The sequence below is a fragment of the Anoplopoma fimbria genome, chromosome 7 (genome assembly GCF_027596085.1).
Source record: "Anoplopoma fimbria isolate UVic2021 breed Golden Eagle Sablefish chromosome 7, Afim_UVic_2022, whole genome shotgun sequence".
In the NCBI taxonomy this organism is placed as follows: domain Eukaryota; kingdom Metazoa; phylum Chordata; class Actinopteri; order Perciformes; family Anoplopomatidae; genus Anoplopoma; species Anoplopoma fimbria.
The window spans coordinates 19,900,268-19,920,374 of NC_072455.1; the positions used below are offsets into that span (position 1 = coordinate 19,900,268).

General features: G+C 39.8%; 1 protein-coding gene across 3 annotated transcripts; it reads left to right on the forward strand.

The window, feature by feature from the left end:
• The first annotated feature begins 1,083 nt into the window (after nucleotides 1-1,083).
• Nucleotides 1,084-15,321, forward strand: si:dkey-33c9.6 (active breakpoint cluster region-related protein). 3 transcript variants are annotated; one of them, XM_054601377.1, is made up of 22 exons: nucleotides 1,094-1,225; nucleotides 1,542-1,648; nucleotides 2,446-2,550; nucleotides 3,738-3,956; nucleotides 8,033-8,140; nucleotides 8,230-8,284; nucleotides 8,358-8,410; nucleotides 8,634-8,771; nucleotides 8,867-8,988; nucleotides 9,076-9,232; nucleotides 9,314-9,433; nucleotides 9,535-9,610; nucleotides 10,624-10,719; nucleotides 10,931-11,005; nucleotides 11,133-11,230; nucleotides 11,570-11,671; nucleotides 12,486-12,649; nucleotides 12,853-12,992; nucleotides 13,660-13,794; nucleotides 14,370-14,475; nucleotides 14,649-14,790; nucleotides 15,126-15,321. In XM_054601377.1, exons 1-22 carry the CDS (start codon nucleotides 1,174-1,176, stop codon nucleotides 15,225-15,227), a joined length of 2,472 nt encoding a protein of 823 aa, XP_054457352.1. In that variant the 5' UTR covers nucleotides 1,094-1,173; the 3' UTR covers nucleotides 15,228-15,321. The 3 variants fall into 3 exon arrangements, with proteins under 3 accessions (XP_054457353.1, XP_054457352.1, XP_054457351.1); XM_054601376.1 differs by having other exon boundaries at nucleotides 1,095-1,225; nucleotides 1,536-1,648; XM_054601378.1 differs by lacking the exons at nucleotides 14,370-14,475; nucleotides 14,649-14,790; nucleotides 15,126-15,321 and having other exon boundaries at nucleotides 1,084-1,225; nucleotides 1,536-1,648; nucleotides 12,853-13,024; nucleotides 13,660-13,738.
• Nucleotides 15,322-20,107: the final 4,786 nt, after the last annotated feature.

Genomic DNA, 20,107 nt, shown 5'->3' on the forward strand with positions numbered 1-20,107 from the left:
TAACCAATGTTTTATGAACATAAGTTAAACTAAGTATTTTGATTTCTAATTGATGGAGACACAAAATGCAGATTGTTCATTTGTAACACTTCTTCAAAAACTGTGAATAGATCTCAACTTTATGAAGTCAAATATGATATATCTGTCACGGCCAAACAAAATACTTTGCTCTTTAAAAGAGTGTTAGCACTTACAAGAGATATGTCTTAATGCCACCACAAACCACAACCAGCAGCAGCACTGTTTAGACGCATCAACAGGAAACCAATGAGCTGGGGTGTGTGTTGGTGTTACATTTATCACTACAGTCCAGTGAGAATATAAAGAAAGAGCGTTTGAGAAACTGGTGAAGTGTATCACAAGCAACTTATGAGACTGAAACACAAGAATGAAAGGAGCTCAAACAAAGACGTGTTTACATCTGTTTTACTACAGAGGGCAGCGTTGGCTATAAAAAGAGGCTCTTAGGCCCAAACGTTGAAAACCATTCATGTGTAATGGACACACTAATGCATTAATATACAGTCACATAGGATTCATTTGTAAACTTCTCTGATTAAATTATATGATTTTGGGGTTACAAGGTTCAACAAATAAATTACATTCCCATAAGTTGTATACTATGCTTTGTACTTTTTATATTTACTTCTTTTTTGTGAATTGCACTAGCTGTTAATATGCTGTAGTTCCTGTTCAATTTTATTGCTGAGACTGATTGTTACTCTACTGTTAGACTATATAGCATTTTACTATGCTTAACTTTTGTTTTACTAGATATATGCAAGTTTGAAAGATTTTCAAAGTGATCATGACAAGTAAAAACTAAACCGTGCAGGCTGTGGTCAGATTTAAAATATGGCACAGTTATATAGCAAGTATAACAGTTATTAAGGTCATCATTTCAGGAACTGATGTAGGAATATGCAGTGAAGATTTGATAGTAAATGCATTGTGTTGAAATCTGCTCATTTACAGGAAGTGAAGTGCAACTGTTGGACTGGATGAAACAGCAGGTGCCAGTTCTCATCGGCATCTACCCGGACGGAACGAAAAGCTGTATTTTCCCCTTTTTGCGCGTCCGTTATAGAAAGAGGAAGTTTTTCTGGGTGTCTGTTCTCATGCTGCGTCTCCAGAGCTCAGCCTGCATTGTTAGAAGAGGACATCCGAGCCCCGATGGACGTCTACCAGGAGGCTTTGAGTTATCTGGAGTCACAGCATGTACCAGGTGAGGGAAGGAGATGTCTTGTTTGTAATATATAGAAAAAGGTTGATTAACAAAGCATTATATATTCTATTCTTTAGAAAAAACTGAAAGAATCCAATCCGAAAAGTGCAGTCATTTAGTCATTTTGTTTGCTGAAAATGCATCATAATCTATTCTAAAGTAGTGATATTCTCTAAACCACCTAAGTCACATTCAGCTATTTTTTCGTACATTTAGAAACATTAATGTTTAAGGCAGAAAGCAGATGTGGGAACACGTACTTCTACCTAATGCTATGTATTGTGTGTGTGTGTGTGTGTGTGTGTGTCAGTTATAGTTGAAGCAGAGACTGAAGCTCTGGAGGAGGACGTGTTCCAGGAGGAGGCGGTGTCCTGTCTGCTCTCTCCTCTCCACCCTGAGACATTAGACTTCCCAGACACCCCTGTGAGTTTGCATTCCTTCACTTTACAGATGTTTAAAGTTTTTATTTTAAGGATAGGCATACCAGTTGTAATAAAGAGAGGGATACTATTTGTACACATGCACTCTACAAGCATGTCCTTGAGTTGTACTCCATACTTTGCCATGTTCCTCTACATTTGGCTATTCATCGACCTACATTTGAGTGAATTTTGAAGAATCCCACATAATACAAAACACAATACATGGAGACAATGACACCTCAATGTACAGCTTATTTCGGACTTCTAATCTATCAGAAAATGTTTTTCAAAAAAGACAGGAAACTAAATTGATACAAAAAATGTAACTGTTGTGTTTTGTTGACATTGAGTTTACTTCCTTGTTTTTTGTTTTTTTTACCCCAGTATGTTGAAAAGTAGTGAAGAAGTTACCCTTCTGTTTTCTCACAAACAGTGCACATTTTATGAAAGTGGCAGAATACAGAAGTGACAGGTTGTTTTTTTTACACCAAATAAGGAGATATTTGATGTTTTATGTGTTATATGGTCGATGCATGAGCAAAATCCTTTTGTTTGACTAAGTCATTCACAGAAAAATGTATTTTGATTGTGATGACATGACATTCATTAGTGTTTATCTGATTCAAAGTCATCTTCACCTTTCAGATCTTTATCCTTGTGAATCTCATTAGTCAACCCAATGATGACTGTTTAAAAAGTAAACTATTGCATAATTTGCAGTGTCACTGACTGAATGAATTGTCCGGGCCCTGATGTTGAGACTGACTTTGGTGTAATGGTTGATGTCTGTGATTTCAGACGTTATGCAGCCCGGAGGAAATGTTGGAGAGGAGGCTCGTGGTCCTGAAAGGCATCCTGGAGTGTGAGGAGGTTTATCTCAGTGAGCTGGAGACTCTTCTGATGGTAACATACACACATAAACATGAAGTTATTCCCCGGGCTATTCCGTATTGCAAGAAAAGGGAAAAACCTTGTTATGTATAATTATTATTACGGTTAAACTTCCTCTTTGCTGCTCTGCTGTCACCACATAAAAATCATTGCCTAATGTTGCTTAAAATAGAATCAGCACGTGAACCTCATTTCCAAAAACTTGCTTTCCAAGGAGTTGTAAAAAAAAGTTTTCTACTTTATATGAATGTAAAGGAGGTCGGTCCTTTGTATTGTAAGTGTTAACGGTATCCAAGTATGAGCAGCAGTCACGTGCATATGGTTAGCGTGTCACTCAAGATTATATGCAGAACATCCAAAGACTTATCCAAAGACTCTTTAAAGCTCACAAATTAACATGTTATAACTTCCATACAAAAAAAATACATACATTACATTAAACACTGTTATTTAGTGAGCTTCAGAGGTGCAGACAAAGACTAAAGATTTTGTTGCGTTTGTTGTTGTTCTTATGTACCATAGCTGTTTCCCCAATTTTGAAGCATACTTTCAAGGCTTTATGCTAAGCTAAGCTGACCAACTGCTAGCTGTAGTTTCATATTAAATGTACAGATATGAGAGATGTGTTAATCATCTCATATAACTTTTGCACGAGAGTTTATAAGCGTTTACCTTCATAAAAAAGATTTTCATTGCTATTATTAGCTTTTCAGTTGATTGTTAATGAGATCAAAGTATTGCTGAAATGTTTTTAATGTATTAGGGTTGCTATAAAAAGTAGAAAAAAATTCCATGCGGGTCGTGATGGGGCAATAACGAGTATGCTTTCTTTTACAATTTCTTATTTCTTTTTTTCTCTGCTGCTAAAACAACAGCAACCCCCCAACGTGTGAGAAATGATTCAGAAAGTGGATGTTTGTCAGTACAGTTGTCGCTCAGCAGTGTTAGTGTGTTATTTTTATATATGCTTGTTGTTATTCAGCAGTGGTCTGATAGTTGAGAGGCTGCTGAAACAGGGAAGCTTTGGGGGTTGTTAACTTTCCGCTAATTCAGTTTGTTCACACCATCTTTATTTCCATCGCCTCACCACGGCTTATTTCTCTCGTCATTTTTACACTCTTGTTCTCACCTACATTAAATGACCTTTAGCCTCTCTGCTTGTACAGCTAAACCTTTTCAAACTTATTTTTTTCCTGCAGCCCATGAAGGTTCTGCGCGCCATAGCCGGGACCTCCCAGCCAGTTCTGTCCAGTCGACAGGTCCAGACTGTTTTCTACCAGGTGCCCGAGATCAGAGACATGCACCAAAGCTTCTACTCCGGCCTGAAGGTCCGACTGGCTGAGCCTGTCCCCGAGGAGGACGGAGAGATGAACTACACAGGCTTCAATCTGATGGTGGGAGGCCTGTTTCTTAAAATGGTAAGTTCTCTAGTGTGTCTAGACGTAGAAAAGGAGTAGAAGGGGAATTGAAATGTTTGCTGTGGCCAAAAGAAAATTGCGTTTGTTGCTGGCCTATCTTCCACTTTAAGATAGATTTTCCTTTTGTTGATGCTCATTATGTAGCAATCCTCAATTCCTCTCTCTAGCAGCTTGGCAACAGAGTGAGATAAACGGTGCACAAAAGACTCTCCATGCTACGCACTACTCAACTATTCGTTTGTTTGTAACTGCAAAATCTAACCTCAGTAAGTCAGCCACCTTCCGCAAGTTGGTTTATATAGAAGTTAGTCTGCTACGACTATTCCAAAGGGTACGGTGCACATCAAAATGGCCGCCGCTCTCACCATCTCGCTATGTTGACCTGAATGGGAACGTCCATTGAACTCCTATTCTATTTCTATGGTTAAGACTAACTGGCTTCCTTCGCTAAGTCCATGAAGCCATATTTTTATCGCCAAGAAACATGCTCAATTCATCAATTCAGGTTACTTACGGTTTGTTGTCCAGCGGTTGTCCAGTAGATGAAACAGATCACTGAATAGATAGGCAATGTTTGTGTGTGAATGTGTGCGTGTTAAACTACGCTACAACAACAAAAATGAAGGATAATGCCGCGGGAACCCAAAGCAAAGAAAAGAAGATGTATTAAGCTTCCGCTTTGTCAAATGAACAAGTTACAACAGGAGAATGATGCCAGCAATGGGTGCCAAATTATTAACAGCTTAATGCCCCGGTTGGTTGAATCATAATATGAAATTTAACTTGTTCTTTTTGGCTCCTACACTTAATCTTTTTTAACTGTTAGTGCTCGTATCCTGTGAATCAGGGAATCAACTAGCTAGCCAGAGCATTTTGCCGTCTTTCAGCTTTTTTTTTGGTTTGATGGACCGCAACTTTACAGTTTTGTTTCACTATTAATGTTAAAATCAACCTAATTTTCAATGTCTTTAACAAATAAGCTCTGATATCAGCATTTGAAAGCTAAAGAGCCAGATATTTCCCTCAGGAGTTGATAGATGCCAAAGCAGGCGTTAAAGAAGAGTAAATATAACATTGCATTAATGTTCATGTTCACTTGATTTATAAAATCATTTTTCCGCATTGTTTTATACTTATATCTCCATGACTTAGCTTGACATATTTGGTATTTTTGTTAACTTTCAGATCTTAACAAGAATTTGAAAAATAGTTTGGCTGCAGAGCATAAGCTTGTTAAAACCGATCAGCTGTCCGGTCAGTTGGGTTTCACAAATTACGTGCAAACATTTGTGTACACAAAATAATTCACATTTTTGTACAGTACATTCTTGCAAGTACAATATGTGTAATATGTAAATGTTAGTATATGTAGTTTTTATATATATAACTAAACCAATATTTTAGAGAATAAATTTCGACTTGCCCCAGCTGGTAAAGCGCAGGTGTAAATAATGACATTAACGAGGGCTCCAAAGTGAAGCCGTGCCAGTGATGCAGCCGTCGTTAATGTTATTTGTTCCACCTGTGGTTTTCCTGCTATGATCATCTGCTCTGAACAAGGTCAGCCTACAGGGAGTGATTCCTCTATGCTCTGGGTAAATGGACACACCTGCTTTTCTGGCCACACCCTGATTACAGCCTATAAGACACCTGTGTTTAGAGAGCACTCTTGATAGTTCTCTGCATGAGTGTTTGCAGCAATGTGTGTGTATGTGTGTGTGTGTGTGTAAGGTGGTGTAAAGCAGAGCAGGCAGCTTAACCTGTCACTGTTTTATTCCTCTATGCTGGCAGTCATGTGGCTTATATATCTTCTGGATGTCAGAAGATAATGAGCAAATGTTCAAGCTGTTAGTGAAACGCAAAACAGCCCTGATGAAGGGAATTAATTAATAAGGAATGAACGTATCAGCAAAGTGCAGTTCTCTGAATGAATACAACCCGCTATTTGCTAACCCCCAGTCTAGACACCAATGGCCTATAAGGCAGCATAAAACACACATCATTCAAACTCAAAAAACAAGCGGCGATGAATGCAGGCTTGAAGTCGTCGTATAAGACACCCCCATACAATCTTACCAAATACAAATTAAACGTACCAAGCAGTCTGCCCGTGTTGCAGCGGCTGAGTTGCTGCCATGTCAAGCAAGAGTGTAATGGAAGTTCCTTTTGCTGTTAGCCAAACACACCGAACAAAACAATAAAGTGGGCCGACTAACAACCAATGATGCAAGCAACCAACAGGCTTTTAAAGGGTCTTGAAACACATTTCATTCAAACTCAAAAAACAAGAGGCGATGTATGCAAGCATTTTTTCTTAAAGTTGTCGTATATTACACGATGAGGGCGGATGGCGGGACTGAGATGCACTCAGTTGCCACTAGTGATAACCCAGAGTAGTGAGTGAGGACTCAGCAGCCAGTCAATGGCAGTGTAAAACATGCAAGAAAAAGAAAAAGTGTGATTCATTGCAACTACGAGAAGTTCTTGAGCATGCAGTCTTAACTGGCCAACCAAAATATAATGCACAATGCTGCAGAAGAATGTGAGATTAGCCGTGGACAGACAGATGTTCGCACGCAGTGATCAATCGCAAGCATCCGATTGCATGATCTCCATGCGGAAATAGTGAAAACACAGAACCCAGTGTTTTGAATACAAACCATCAGATCATGGTCTGAACAGTATCTTTTCCAAGATTATGAAAATGCTGAAGTCATGAGACCAAACCCCCCAAAGTCAGTTAGCAAGCTCATTTCAGTAGATATCTTTACAACACAATACATAGACGTCTTCGACATAACATCAACACTGTTATTTCTTAACATGCAGTTGAAAGTGAGAGTTCATTTTTTAAAAGGTTTAAACAAAGATTGTGAAAATCTCTCACACTTTAAAAACTGAAAGAAATAAGTGAATATATATTTCCTTGCCCCGTCCTGGTAACTGTTCGAACTACATTTGTTTTTAATACGGCTCTTTATTGTCCGACTTCTGGCATATAAAGTGTAGTTTAGCATGTTACTTCTGTGAAATCTTGTTAATATTTTGATGATTAAAATGAAAATGAAAAAGCTTTTCCACAATGTGTCGATAACATGTGTATTCCAATAGAAAGTTTTTTCCAATTTCATTTGTTAAGGCTTCACAGCCCTGCACAGGTGTTTTCAGTTATTTTGGCTGATTGAACTCAGGTCATGGCTGGGTGGAGTGATACTACAATAAGTTAGCGCACCAAATTACATGCACTAATAATAATGATAAAGGAATATGTTGTCTGCCCGAAAAGCTGAAACAAATCTACTTGGAGTGAGGAAGATGTCAAACAAGCAGTTTGTTCATTCCCACAAAGTCCTGAGAAGAGGCCTCATTAGTGAAAACACCTTCTGCCACGCTGGAAGACAATTAACAATACTGATCTATTAACCGAAGTAGAATTTTACTGAAAGAACTTTAACAAAAAACATGAAATACGAATTGCAAGATAAACTTTGTCCAAACTGTCAGTGTTTGTCGACTTCCCTGATTTGTTTGTTTGGAAGATCACAGTATTTCTTTTAACCCTGTCAAGTCATGTTGCTTTCTGGTAAAAATCTTGCTAACATGAATCTTGCTCATCTTGCAGAGCGCTTGTGTTTCTTTCTAAAATGAATCCTATTCATAAGCCCTTTTCACCGCAGACATTTCTAATGTGAAAAAGGTCTATTTTTATTTTATTTGACACTTCTCCTCTTGGCCATGTGTGCCTATTTAAAGTTTAGTGACTAAAATGAACAAGGTTTGCACAATAAATGAACAAGATTGCACAATAAAGATTGCAGAAGTTCTGGTCAATGCTAACTAATCAAAAACTAAACTTTTTATTTTATGGTGGGGACTTGCTAACCCTAACCCAGGTTGCCTAGCATTAATATTTCATCTTTTTATGAAATGTCCAAATTGTTGCATGGCAAATATCTTGTTTGGGAAAGAAATAAAAATTACAATAATAAATCACATTGAAATTAATTTAGGTAATCACCAAATCTGGTTGGTGCTTCACCCCCTCCATTCATCCATCCATTATTCTGCCGTCACAGGTGAACCAGATTGGTCTGTACGGTGGTTTCATCGCAAACTACGAGGAAGCTGTCGAAGTTGTTCGCAAGTGCACGCACTCAGACCCTCGCTTTCGAACCCTGGCTCAGGTACCACAAACTCTTTACATCCAGAGAACACCTACTGTAACAAGCTGTGTACAAGGTTATCCAAACCAGTCTCACTCTATCCCCCCTAGAGCATGATGTCTAATAACGGCTCAAACAAAACTCGGACCGAATACACATTTGAAGGTATATACTCTATATCAAGTTTTGTGATAACTTGATGGCTGACAGCATCTGATTGTCGTCTTTGTTTTTGCAGCTCTACTATACAAGCCTCTGGACAGAGTAACCAAGACCACACTAGTGCTGCATGTGAGATAATTAATCAATTCTTGAACCTCTATAGCTTCTACTGTTGTTCTCCGATCATGCTCATCTTTCTTTTGCATTTGCATCAACAATTTGATGACTAAATTATTTCTCTTGGAGTGTAATTGGAGCACAGAATCGGATTTAGCAAGGAATTGGATCTTCTGCTACTTTTCCCCCCTCACTTGGCATTTTCCGACTAAACCACCTCTCTTTGATCTGGTAGGACCTCCTGAAGACGACGCCGGTGGAGCACGGAGATTACACCTTGTTACAGGAAGCTCTGAGATTGTCCCGCAGCTTCCTGTCTGGTGTCAATGAGAGTTCACAATGCAAAAGGGATGTCATGCTCAGTCACGGCATGGTGAGGCTTACAAAAAAGTAATCTCGCCAAGGTGTACGTGAAAAAGTTACCTGTGCATTTCATACTAGAACATGTTGTGTTTGTGTGTCACTCAGAGGCGTCAGCTGATGCGTGACGGCTTTGTGGTGGATGTGAGCGAGGGGGAACGCAGCCTGCGTCACCTCTTTCTCTACACCGACCTCCTGCTGTGCACGAGAAACAAACATGCCACCAGAGGGTGAGTGCAGCAAGAGAGAGCAGACAGGATATGCGGTCTACATTTTGAGCGACCAGCAGTAAAAATACACTGCATGTATTCCTCCAGGAAGCAGGACCAGTACAGGTTCTGCTGGTATCTGCCTCTAGCTGGTCTCAAACTTCGCTGGGTTGCAGACCAGGAACGTTCACCGGACGCACACCTTCGCTTACACACCATCAGAACCAAGATGTTCCTCCTCCGACAACAGCTACGGCAACACGCTGTATGTTGACAATTACAGAGAGAGTTTTTAATCTTGTGTTTTTAACAGACAGGTGAAATCTAATAATGTGTTTGTGTAAAGAACGGCTCGAGGGGCTTGTCTTTGGCAGCTCGTAGCAGAAAGAAACTGGAGCAAATGGAGCTGACACTGCTCATACACTCCCCTGTTTACAAACTGGAGCTGCACAGCCCCAGCGGAAAGGTACACACAAACCTATACACACACCTTGTCGTTGTCAAAGTTGCAGTTCTCAATACTGATAGACCACTAAAATTACAACTATCTGCTTCCCCTTACTGCAGAGTCACACTCTCCTCCTCTCCTCCCTGTATGAGCTGGAAGAATGGAGAGAAATCATTGAAAAACTCACCAAAGACAGTAAGTTCACAGCTTTGGACCAATCAGGAGGCCAGGAGTAAAATTACTAAATGTACTTAAATTGCTATATTATAGCGGAAATCTGTGCAATTCTTTTTGTGGCCTGATGTCTACTAACAGATTGTAAATCAAGACCTCTGTAATGTAGCAACAATGGAGATGCGTCAAAACACCATGCTGGTTTTTGAGGAGTAGAAAGTGACGGTCGAGTGGGGTTTAGATGTGAAAATGTACAATAGCTGCGATGAGGTCAACAGTGCATAGGTGAGAAACAAACTCCAAATGCCTTGAGGACCCAAACACCTTCCTTTAAGGTCACATATTGATAATTTCAGTGTGCAAAATGAGTCTTTAATTCACACAGTAGGGAGAAATTATTTATTTTGGACAATTATAAGCTGATTCACATCCATAGTCCTGGGCAGGAAACTGTAACTAGTTACACTTCAGTATAAAAACTCATTATAAGACAATACATACTCACAATAGAACAATACCATTAAGACCCAACAACAACAAGACACATCATGTTGTTTTTGTTTATTAATAGGTACATGATTGTGTTGATTTGATTTCATCTTTGATTTAAAATCAATAAAGCTACAGAACTCTCTTAAACAACTTGAAACTCATCTCCGCATATTGCTCTAATTTAGAGGTTGATCTGCCAAAAAGACCTCGATATTATAATAGGAATATCAAAGGTGATACACAATGATGGTAAATATACAAATTTAAAATGTTTTTGTTTGGCAGAATTCATTTTTTGTTGAAAAAAATGCTATTGTTGAAGAACATATAATGCATAAAAGATTGGAGCAAAGAAAGTGGAAGCCGAAGACTCAGACCTTCAGAAACCTTCTGCTACGCTAGCTACCTCGTTTAGATTTTAGTCTGTAAACTGTCAAAAAGAATCATTACTAACAAGCTTATTTTTGACAAGACTTTTTTCCATTAGCCATTTTGGCTCTGTAAGCTGATTGGTGCCTTTTTATTTTCTGTGTGTTTATCAGACATAGAAACCGTCCCTCCTGACCTTCTCACCCTCACCAGCGCATGTGTGAAACTGAGAATGACCCAGCAGCCACCACTTCACAGCTCACATGCTGGTACAACCGCCATCTCTGTCTATCAACCTCCTCGCTTCCTCACCACAGAAACACATCCAGTATCCGAAATATGATACACTGAGTCTGCAGGGTTTTAATCTTTTAATGCCGGCCTGCAAAACTGTCGATGTCTTTCTCATCTTGCTCAGTTTCACTTTAGTTCAGGACGATTAAATCCAATGAGCCTCAGGATGTTTTTGTCTCTCACCAGTGGAGGACGAGATGTCTTTGTGTGGGACTCTGAGTGTGGCCATCCACTCTGCCTGCGGCTTGCAGCAACCAGCCTGTATGTTTAACTTGTAATTTTCCTTTTTAATCACAAGAAATTACAATAATAGTAAAATACATTAACCTCAAACTGAAGAAGATAAAAGTTGATGAATTAGTGGTCCTTAATTGTATTTTTCTTACAGCTGTGTATGTGTGTGTGGAAGTGGATGGCTATGAGTTTTACGATAAACAAGCTCAGACACACTCATCAGTCTGCACCCTCACACCACATTGGGACCAGGTTAGTTGTTCTTTTACTAAATAATTGAATGCAAATTGGCCCCAAACTTGAAATAAAAGAGAGCTGAACTGATATGAAAGGCAGATGATTTGTCCGCCAGAGACATCTTGATGTCTAGACAGCATCCGACATGATGTGAGGCTTCAGCAGGATTTAAAAGTCTGCACTGTGACCAGACCATGCAGCGCTTTAAACATGATCAGTGGCAGTAAAATGTACACTAAATCCAACTGGTAGCCAGGATCAAAAGGCTTTAAATGAGACATGAATGCTCCTGTTGTGGCTTTAGGACAGCGCTGTGGTTGTCCGTGTTAACGCCACAATCCTCCCGTCAAACAGGAGCTGTGTTTCCAGGTGGACGGGGCACAGGACCTGAGGGTGCTCTGTGTGAGTCAGTCAGATGGACAGGATGATACTGTCTTGGGAAAAGCATCTGTAAAGGTATGAAGACGAACTGAGGTTCAGATTTATGATCATTCTGGAAAAGAATTTGCTTTAAAGCCAGGGATTAAACACACACAGCGTGGAATGACAAACGTAATTTAAATCTACAATTATTAAAGCTGCATTGATAAATGTCCAAAAATGGGTGAAATGACTTTGTGCAATGTGAAATGCATCAGTTGTATTGACAAAGCTGCAGAGAATTATCACCAGCAGTTTCCCCTCAGCTCTACACTACATTTTATCGTCTTTTAGCTCATTGTTTTGGTTTAATTGCCCATAACTTTACTGTTTTGGGTTCACTCTAACCGCTCTCAAGTTATTATCAGCAAAAAAACAAAAAACAATTTAGATAAATAGTCTTTCAACTGCCTGCAAAACACAAAACAGCTAACACATAAAGTTGCCAACTACCTGGTGAACGTAATGAAGCATTTAGTCGCTTATGAGACATAAATTTGTGTTGGTGGAGACCAAAATGGAGAGAGCGAACATTGGACTTATATTTAGCGGGTAGCCAGAAACACAACTCCCAATGATCACTAATGTTGCCCCCTTTCTGCTGGTTGTATGTGTTAGTTGTATCAACTTTTTAAGGTCATACTATGTGTCCGTGTTCTATTTTTGCTGAAAAATCCATTGTGCTTTTAAAATAAAAAAAATGTAAAGCACCATTGCATTGTCATGTCTGATAATTCAATATAAACATGTTTAATGTGTGTATTAACTTTTCCATTTGTTTCACATTTTTAGATTCATAGTACAGTTTTCTAAACACCTGGATGTCTGTTTTCTAAAATTTGTCTACCAGTTGGACTCTAAAACCCTGAATAAGTGGTGTAGGAGGCAGACTCTACACCTTGGCCAGGTGGAGGTAGCTCTTTCCCTGAAGTATTGTCCCCACCTGCTTGAACCGCCGAGCGCTACAGCTCAACAAAAACCCATCTTCTGTGTCCCCATTGAATCGTTGGCTCAGTAAGTCCCTGCTGCTGACCTGAAACTGCAGTTCAGTCTAGAGTATTATTTCCCTTTTGTTTTGTGCAGCAAATTTTAAGAAGTGAGGCGGTTTTTTGTGTGGGAACGTGGGCAAAAGAGAAGCAGAAGTGTGGCAAGAGTCGAATCTGAAATTAAATAATAATAAAGGTTTTTTTCTCTCAATACTTTCCATTCTCCGTCAGACAGGAGGGAGTGCTCGTCCCACATGTGGTACGTTGCTGTGTGGAGGAGTTGGAGAGGAGAGGCATGGGCGAGGTGGGCATCTACAGGGTTTCTGGATCCAGCAGTGACATCGGCACGCTCAAGACTGCATTCAACAGCAGTAAGAGAAAGAACACTGCAAGCTCTCTGTAGGCATGTGCTGCTATGTTGCAATTCAGACGGACCTTTAGTTTTGTTTATCCAAGGTTTTGACTTGTTTTTGTAAACTTGACACTGGGTCAGACTGAGAGGCTATAGCCATGCTAGCAGAGTTTAGCATCTAAATATGCTAACATTTAATTGGCTTTAAACACTAAGTTCAACTGAGGCTGATGGGAATGTCATTAGTTTGCAGGATGTTTGGCGTAAACCAAAATATTGAGCGAACAGAAATGTTCAACCCGTGATGGCACCAGATGTAGGATTAGAGTTTCATTTTCGTAATTCATCCTCTGGGGACCATGCATGTTTTAACCAAATTTCACTGAAATACAAACCATGGATGTCGAGTTATCTTACTCGACTAAACATTCAGAAATGTTAACCTCAATGTAGCTCTATGGCAAAAAACAAGGGGATCATCAAGGTAATTGTGATTTATCCTCTTGGGAACATGAATGTCTGAAATAAGTGTCATGGTCCATCCAACAGTTGTTGAAATATAATTCCTTCTGGATCGAAGTGGCTATGACAAGGCGTTTTTTTTTCTTGTGCTTATAAGAAAGTAAGTGTATGCCAAAAGACGATAATATTGATCACAACCATCATGGTTCTGGTTCCCCGCTCAGATCTGCGTGAAGCCGTAACCAGGCTGAGAAGTGCTGAAGTGAACGTTGTCTCCGGTGTTCTCAAACTGTTCTTCAGAGAGCTGCCTGAGCCTCTTATACCCGCTAAGATGTTTCAGAGCCTGGCCAGGACACTGGGTAAGACACGACACAGGAACATGTCCTTCATTGTAACCTGGAGGGATTAAATGGTGTTTATATTTATTATTAGGTTATGAATTTGAGGCAATTACACACTTTATGTTTCACCTTTCAGACTGTTTCTGTAAATAAGTTAAGAGCGTATTTCAAAATGATGAGGCCATTTGCTGTCATTCATAGACAGATAATTAATTACAATATACAGGATGCCTACATTTTGAATTTTTTTAAAAACATTTGCACAAATCTCTGCTTCCTGTCAATCAAATTAAAGAGAAATCTGCTAGGAATATAAACCCTCAAAACATTTCTCCCTATAAAGTTAAACATCACATCAATGTCTTTATTTTATTTTATTTAGGCTACAGTTTTCCAGTTCCTTTGACCTAAAATGTCTAGTAGAAAATGGGTTCCATTCACTAACTCTTCACACCTCTTTTTAATTAAATGGCCTTTCAACCAGCTGAGCTGAACTTCACGTGTGTGTGTGTGTGTGTGTGTGTGTGTGTGTGTGTGTGTGTGTGTGTGTGTGTGTGTGTGTGTGTGTGTGTGTGTGATTCTCTCCCCTGTAGACATCCAGGACATGAACTCTCGGCTGGTGTCCATGTTGTCCCTGCTGCAGTCCTGTCCTGAGCCCAACCGCCACACCTTTCTGTACCTCCTGCACCACCTCCAACGGTCTGTCATCACTTAGACGACCGCACAAAACTTAATTAACTGTCAGGAAACTAATAAGAGAGAGAGATTCTAGCTCTTATCCCGCTGAACTACATGCTCATGCTGCCTCTACTAAACCTCAGATTTCTTTCAATTTATTATTATTATATTTCTTCATATATCATTTTCTCCAGAGTGTCAGAGAAGCAAGACGTTAACAAGATGACCCTTATAAACCTGGCTACGGTGTTCGGTCCGAGCCTCTTACGCGCCCCTGTGGTTGGACTTGGGCATGACGGTCCCACCATGGATATCTCCCAGGAGGTGGTGGTGCAGGTGGGAATTAAGCAACTAAAAAGTACTGCTGAATAGAGGGGATGATTGATGTTTGGCGTTGAAACATTTCAACATATCTGCCAAAATAAGGTCTCAGCTTTCCAAATATTTGCTTATATGAGGATGGATTTATTTTCTTGTTTTGCTGTAGTAAGTTTTATCTTACACAATATACAATATATTATAATGAAAACATGTAAAATAATTCACTTTACTGTATGATGACTTGAGATTCTATTCAGGCAAAGTGAGGAATTGAAAAGTCTTTCCAGAGAAGCTTGTCCATAGCATGCAGGTTAAATGATACTTCAAAAACTCCTCTCTGTGTGTTTCAGGTCCAAGTGGTTTTCAGCTACCTGCAGTGCAACAACCTCCCTGAAGCCCAGACGTCTCTGCCACATGACACAGACGCTGAGGATGAGACCACCCACATGTGAGACCACCATCAGTGTCACGGTGGGCAGGAATTTCAAATACTGAATGTAAAGAAAAATATCTGTGGTAGAACTATAAGACAATAAAATTATTTATTGATAAAAGTACTGTGACTGTGATTTTGTGCATGTTTTTACACTTTTTGTAAGATTTTCAGTTTTAATTAATTCAAATGTGAAAATTTTCAATATAAGTGTTGTATATTTAGTGCATTCGGATTGGATTACTTGTCAGTTACAACAAACTCATTTAATTCCACACATCTTCCATATGCAACATTATTTCTCATAGACCTCCAACTATTTCAGCTTACGTTCACTGTTTAAAACCCAGTTACACTTGAACACGCAATAATAGCTTTTTGTTTTTACTATTTATTGATTTCTTGTTCTTGTCAGCTTAAAAGTTGAGGTACAGGTCCAACAATGCACATTTAATGTGTTATTATTTACAATAAAAGTTGATTTGAAGAGAATGCAACTAGAACACTTGATAGACAGACTGTTCTGACTATGGATGTGTACCAGAAGGCAGTATTTATGTACTGAGAGGATTATCCTGGAAAATAAATAACATTTTCTAACCCCCTCTCAATAGGCAGAATTGGAAAAGATCAAAAAGTAGTCAAAATAAAAGGTTATTTAAGATGAAAAGTTTTGAAAACATCCCTATATATCTATTGAAGACAGTTTTTTTCTCTCTGGCTTTTATGAACTGGGTGGCATGGGGAGTTATGTGACGTTAAAATGTGGTTTGAGGAAAAGTCAGGGTTGCAGATGTTGTGAAAAAAGGTCAGGGGGTCATTTTCTCGAGCCTGAAAACCAATCGGTTACGGTTCAAATCCAACTAGACAGAGTTCACCACGAAGTGTACGCCTCATAAAAGTCATTCACACACACACACACCGTATGTGTGTGAAGCCAACACACACATACGGCCCATGTTCGACCTGTCCACACCACAGATGGGGAGTCTCTTTTTCAACCACACCACCTGGGCAGGCCGGGCTAGTGTTACCCCCCAAACTTTCACCCCCCTTTCACTCTTTTGATCGCTAATCCTGGACCCCGACTGCAACTCTCCAGCACTAATAGACTCTGTGTGGACGCCATAACAACATCCAGAACACACTGAAAGAAAATGGTGGCTCACCCTGCTGCCCTCTGCGTCATAAATCACCTGTCCCCTCTAACACGGTGGCTGCCAAAATAAGGTTATGCTTGGCGACTACAAAGACAAAATGAGGTTCAGGCTACGGACTACAAAGTAGAGGAAGGCCTGAGACGTCCCAGACATTTGTGACCAAAGAACAGACCAGACGACTGTTGGACACCTGGGTCTGGTGGGAACATTTTTACAGGAGAAGTCAGTTTCTGGACATGTGACAGCACTTGTTCCATACAGTCAAACTTACTGAATTCTTTCTGTCTCGACTACAAAGATTATATAGTCAAGTTATTTATGAGGAAAGTCTTTGCTACATATGGTGGTAGAGTCATTTGTATAAATCTATTCAACTGCCATGACGGGGAAGAAACAACGATTTCCTTTCTTTACATTTAAAAGGTATTATAACATTAATCATGACATTGTTCAGCATGTCTTTTATTTACAGTTTAACAGACTTTTGCAGATATTTTTGCTTGTTTTTATCATAAGAGTACCATGACCTTGTTCATGGTCCATCTGGCCAAATTGTTTTAGATTTTTTGGAGTTTTTAAATCAAAAAAATATCCGACCATTGATTTTACTGGTCATCTTAAGGTGGACTTGATTGTATAAAAGTGATTCAGTTTTTTATCGTCTTGTGTTACTTAACTCTGCAGGGTGTAACATAGTTTTTTTGGGCTGTTTTGCATTTTTGTGTGAATGAAACCAGACAGAAATATGAGTGAAAAGAAATCGTGTGGCCGAGATTTATCTCTTGAAAAAAGCCTATAACTTTATTACTTTGGGCAATAATTTGTAGGAAATGTAAAACACTAAAATACTGCTGGTGTGCACATGTTTGTAGTACAGTATGCATATATGTGTGTGTGTGTGTGTGTGTGTGTGTGTGTGTGTGTGTGTGTGTGTGGTGTCGCTGCCCGGAGCTGTGCCATGCTTGATTAGTCCTAATCTAGCTGGGAGTCAGGTTGCTGTGTCGGCGGCGTGTCTGTATGGAAGGCATGCAGGCTACGGATCACAGGGATTGACCCTCTGCCTCTCAGGTTAACAGAAGCCCTGTGTGTGTGTGTGTGTGTGTGTGTGTGTGTGTGTGTGTGTGTGTGTGTGTGTGTGTGTGTGTGTGTGTGTGTGTGTGTGTGTGTGTGTGTGTGTGTGTGTGTGTCCTGAAAACAGTGACAGTGAAACCTGCTGAACTTGGACTTGAGCTCTTGGGTGAGAAACTAACTAAGATGTACAAGCTTTGGGAGTAAAGTGAAATTAGAAGTCTGTGCGTGTGTGAGAGAAAAAGGAAATGAGAAGATAAAAACAAGACTGTGTGTGTTTGCAACAGGTCTAGTTGAACTTTGGCTCTGGCTGCAGGGCGGGAGGAGTCACCTCTCGTAAAATGTACCCTCAGCAGGTTGTAAACATAATACCACACACCCACAAACACACACTGCTGCCTCCCATGCCAAAGAAGAAGAAGTTTCCATTTGCCACCAAAACCATTGGGCCTTCCCTTGTCTTCAGCGCCTCAGAGAAGTGTGTGTTGTCGGTATAAAGGTGATGTGCTCCCCTCTGCAGCAGAAACAAGCTGCAGGCTTAAGTTGTCTGTTAGTGTCTGTGTAAGCGTGTGTGTTTGGGGAGTTTCGGGATCAAACCCTCATGTCGACAGAGGCTGCATGAGGAGACGACCGCTGACAGGTGCTTCCTGCTGCAACACAGCAGGTGCTTCACTATACACACACACACACATGCACGGACACACTCACACACACAGGGGGGGCCTCCAAGACATGGTTTTGCATGCACTGACACACTTTGTCTGTCCCTCCCCCCTCTCCTTCACTGCAACACACAAGCTTGTATTATTATACATGTGCAGACATGAGCCGTAACCCTGCACTCTATACTGTACATGCTGACCGTTATAATCGTCGTGTCACTGCTTTTATTTAGTTTAGTTGTTAAGTTTAGTTGTTTTTTTCTTGTGCATCTTATACTTCTTTGTCTCAGAGGTCAGCTCCAAATGCAAAGTACCTTTATTATACATGTAAGTATAATGTAACGTTTATATTACATTATACTAACATGTCCCTCAGATGCCACATTCACTCTATACCAGTCAGTCCCAAAGACTGAGTCGGGACACACAGGTGGGACGCAGGAGATTTTATTATGGCCGCCAAATAAATTTGCAGATTTTATTCCATTATCTTTTATTTAAGATTTCTATCTGCAGTGCACCTTTGAGCCACATGAGGGAGCCTGGTTGTTGGAATTGAAAGGCTTGCACACATTTTGTTTGTTTTACTGATGACAAAAAACAATAGCCTCCACCTAAAATTATTTATTTGGTCTCATTTATAAAGTGTGTAACGTGTATATGTTTTTAATAACACATGCATGAAACAACCAGATGGCTGGTTTAACTATTCAAGACAATAAAAGGTGATGCAGAAATTTCAGTAAAATGGTCAGGAACATTCATTTTCACAAAAATACACCCTTCTCATGATTTATATATAGAGCCCGTTTGGGTCTTGATGGTGATTTTAAAAAGTTTGGGAAGCACTAGCTGCACTAGCATTTTGTTGCAAGTATCAAACCTTTACTCTGAAATATTATCACCTTTTTTAATTTGTTGTTGAACTTGTAAACAAACAGAGAAACAAGGAGAAACAGAATTAATTTGGAGCCATGTTTCCAGCCAGCTAACTAATGTAAGTCCAATATTCACTCTTTTAGCTCCGTTTTGGTCTCGAACAACTCCCGAGGGAAATATCTGGCCTTTTTAGCTGCTAATCGCTCAACTATGTTTCCAAGCAAGTTGCTACCTGTGTCCGTCTTTTGTTCGGTGCTTGACAGATTGCATACATTGGGTTAACAGATTTGTTTTACTTCAATCAGCTTCAAGAGTGGTGTGAGTGAACCAAAAAAATTAGCTGAAAGACGCGAAAAAGCTCCATAAAATGTCTTCATATTGGAGGATTTCCGTAATGATTTTATTTTCTTGCAAAGCTGGCTAACGCCGTTTTGATGGTCCTTAGGAAACAAAAATGTATAATATAAGACAACAGAATATTTTCAGAATAGTTTCTATAGGGTCCCCTTATGGTTGAGTGGGCCCCTGAGAAGCTTCTGGAAGACGTTTGTGAAGATATTTGGACCTTATGAGTATAACAAACCCCTACGGACCCTCAGTGTACTGTGTGTTCAGCTCCACTGAGCCTTCATCAGTCAGCGAATCTATTTTTCTCTTTTTATTTTCAATCACAGGCTTCAACACGATGGCGCAGCCAATCGCTGACACAGCCGCTACCAAAACATCATGGCTGCCCGACAAATAGGAGCTCTTCCATCTGTCGTAATATACCCTCCCCACCACCAACACCAGTTCCCCCGGGCCCTATGACGCCATATCTACTAAAATTGAAACAGGAGTCATGACGACAGGTCGGACCGATGCTTTTTAGATCCATATCTGGGCTCCTAACGGGTCTATCTGAGGATTCCTATATGGTTAGAAAATGAGGCTGAGGTTAGTTTGGTCTCTGTGACAGCTGTCCTATAAGAGAGCAGATAGTAGATAGTGTCGGTTTCTCCAAATAATGTACTAATGATGTGCCAATCTCCTTTATTATTCTTTTTTCAATTAAAAATGGAAACAAAGGAATAACTTTTGATGCACATTCTGAATCTTGTGTTATTTATTTATTCAGTTTCCATTTGTTT

Bases quoted from the DNA above. Each gene is read 5' to 3' on its own strand.
- si:dkey-33c9.6 (XM_054601376.1), top strand. From the start codon at position 1,174: ATGGACGTCTACCAGGAGGCTTTGAGTTATCTGGAGTCACAGCATGTA. The intron at 9,233-9,313 runs GTATGTTGACAA...GTTTGTGTAAAG, and splicing joins AACAGCTACGGCAACACGCT to AACGGCTCGAGGGGCTTGTC. The intron at 14,791-15,125 runs GTGGGAATTAAG...TGTGTGTTTCAG, and splicing joins CCCAGGAGGTGGTGGTGCAG to GTCCAAGTGGTTTTCAGCTA.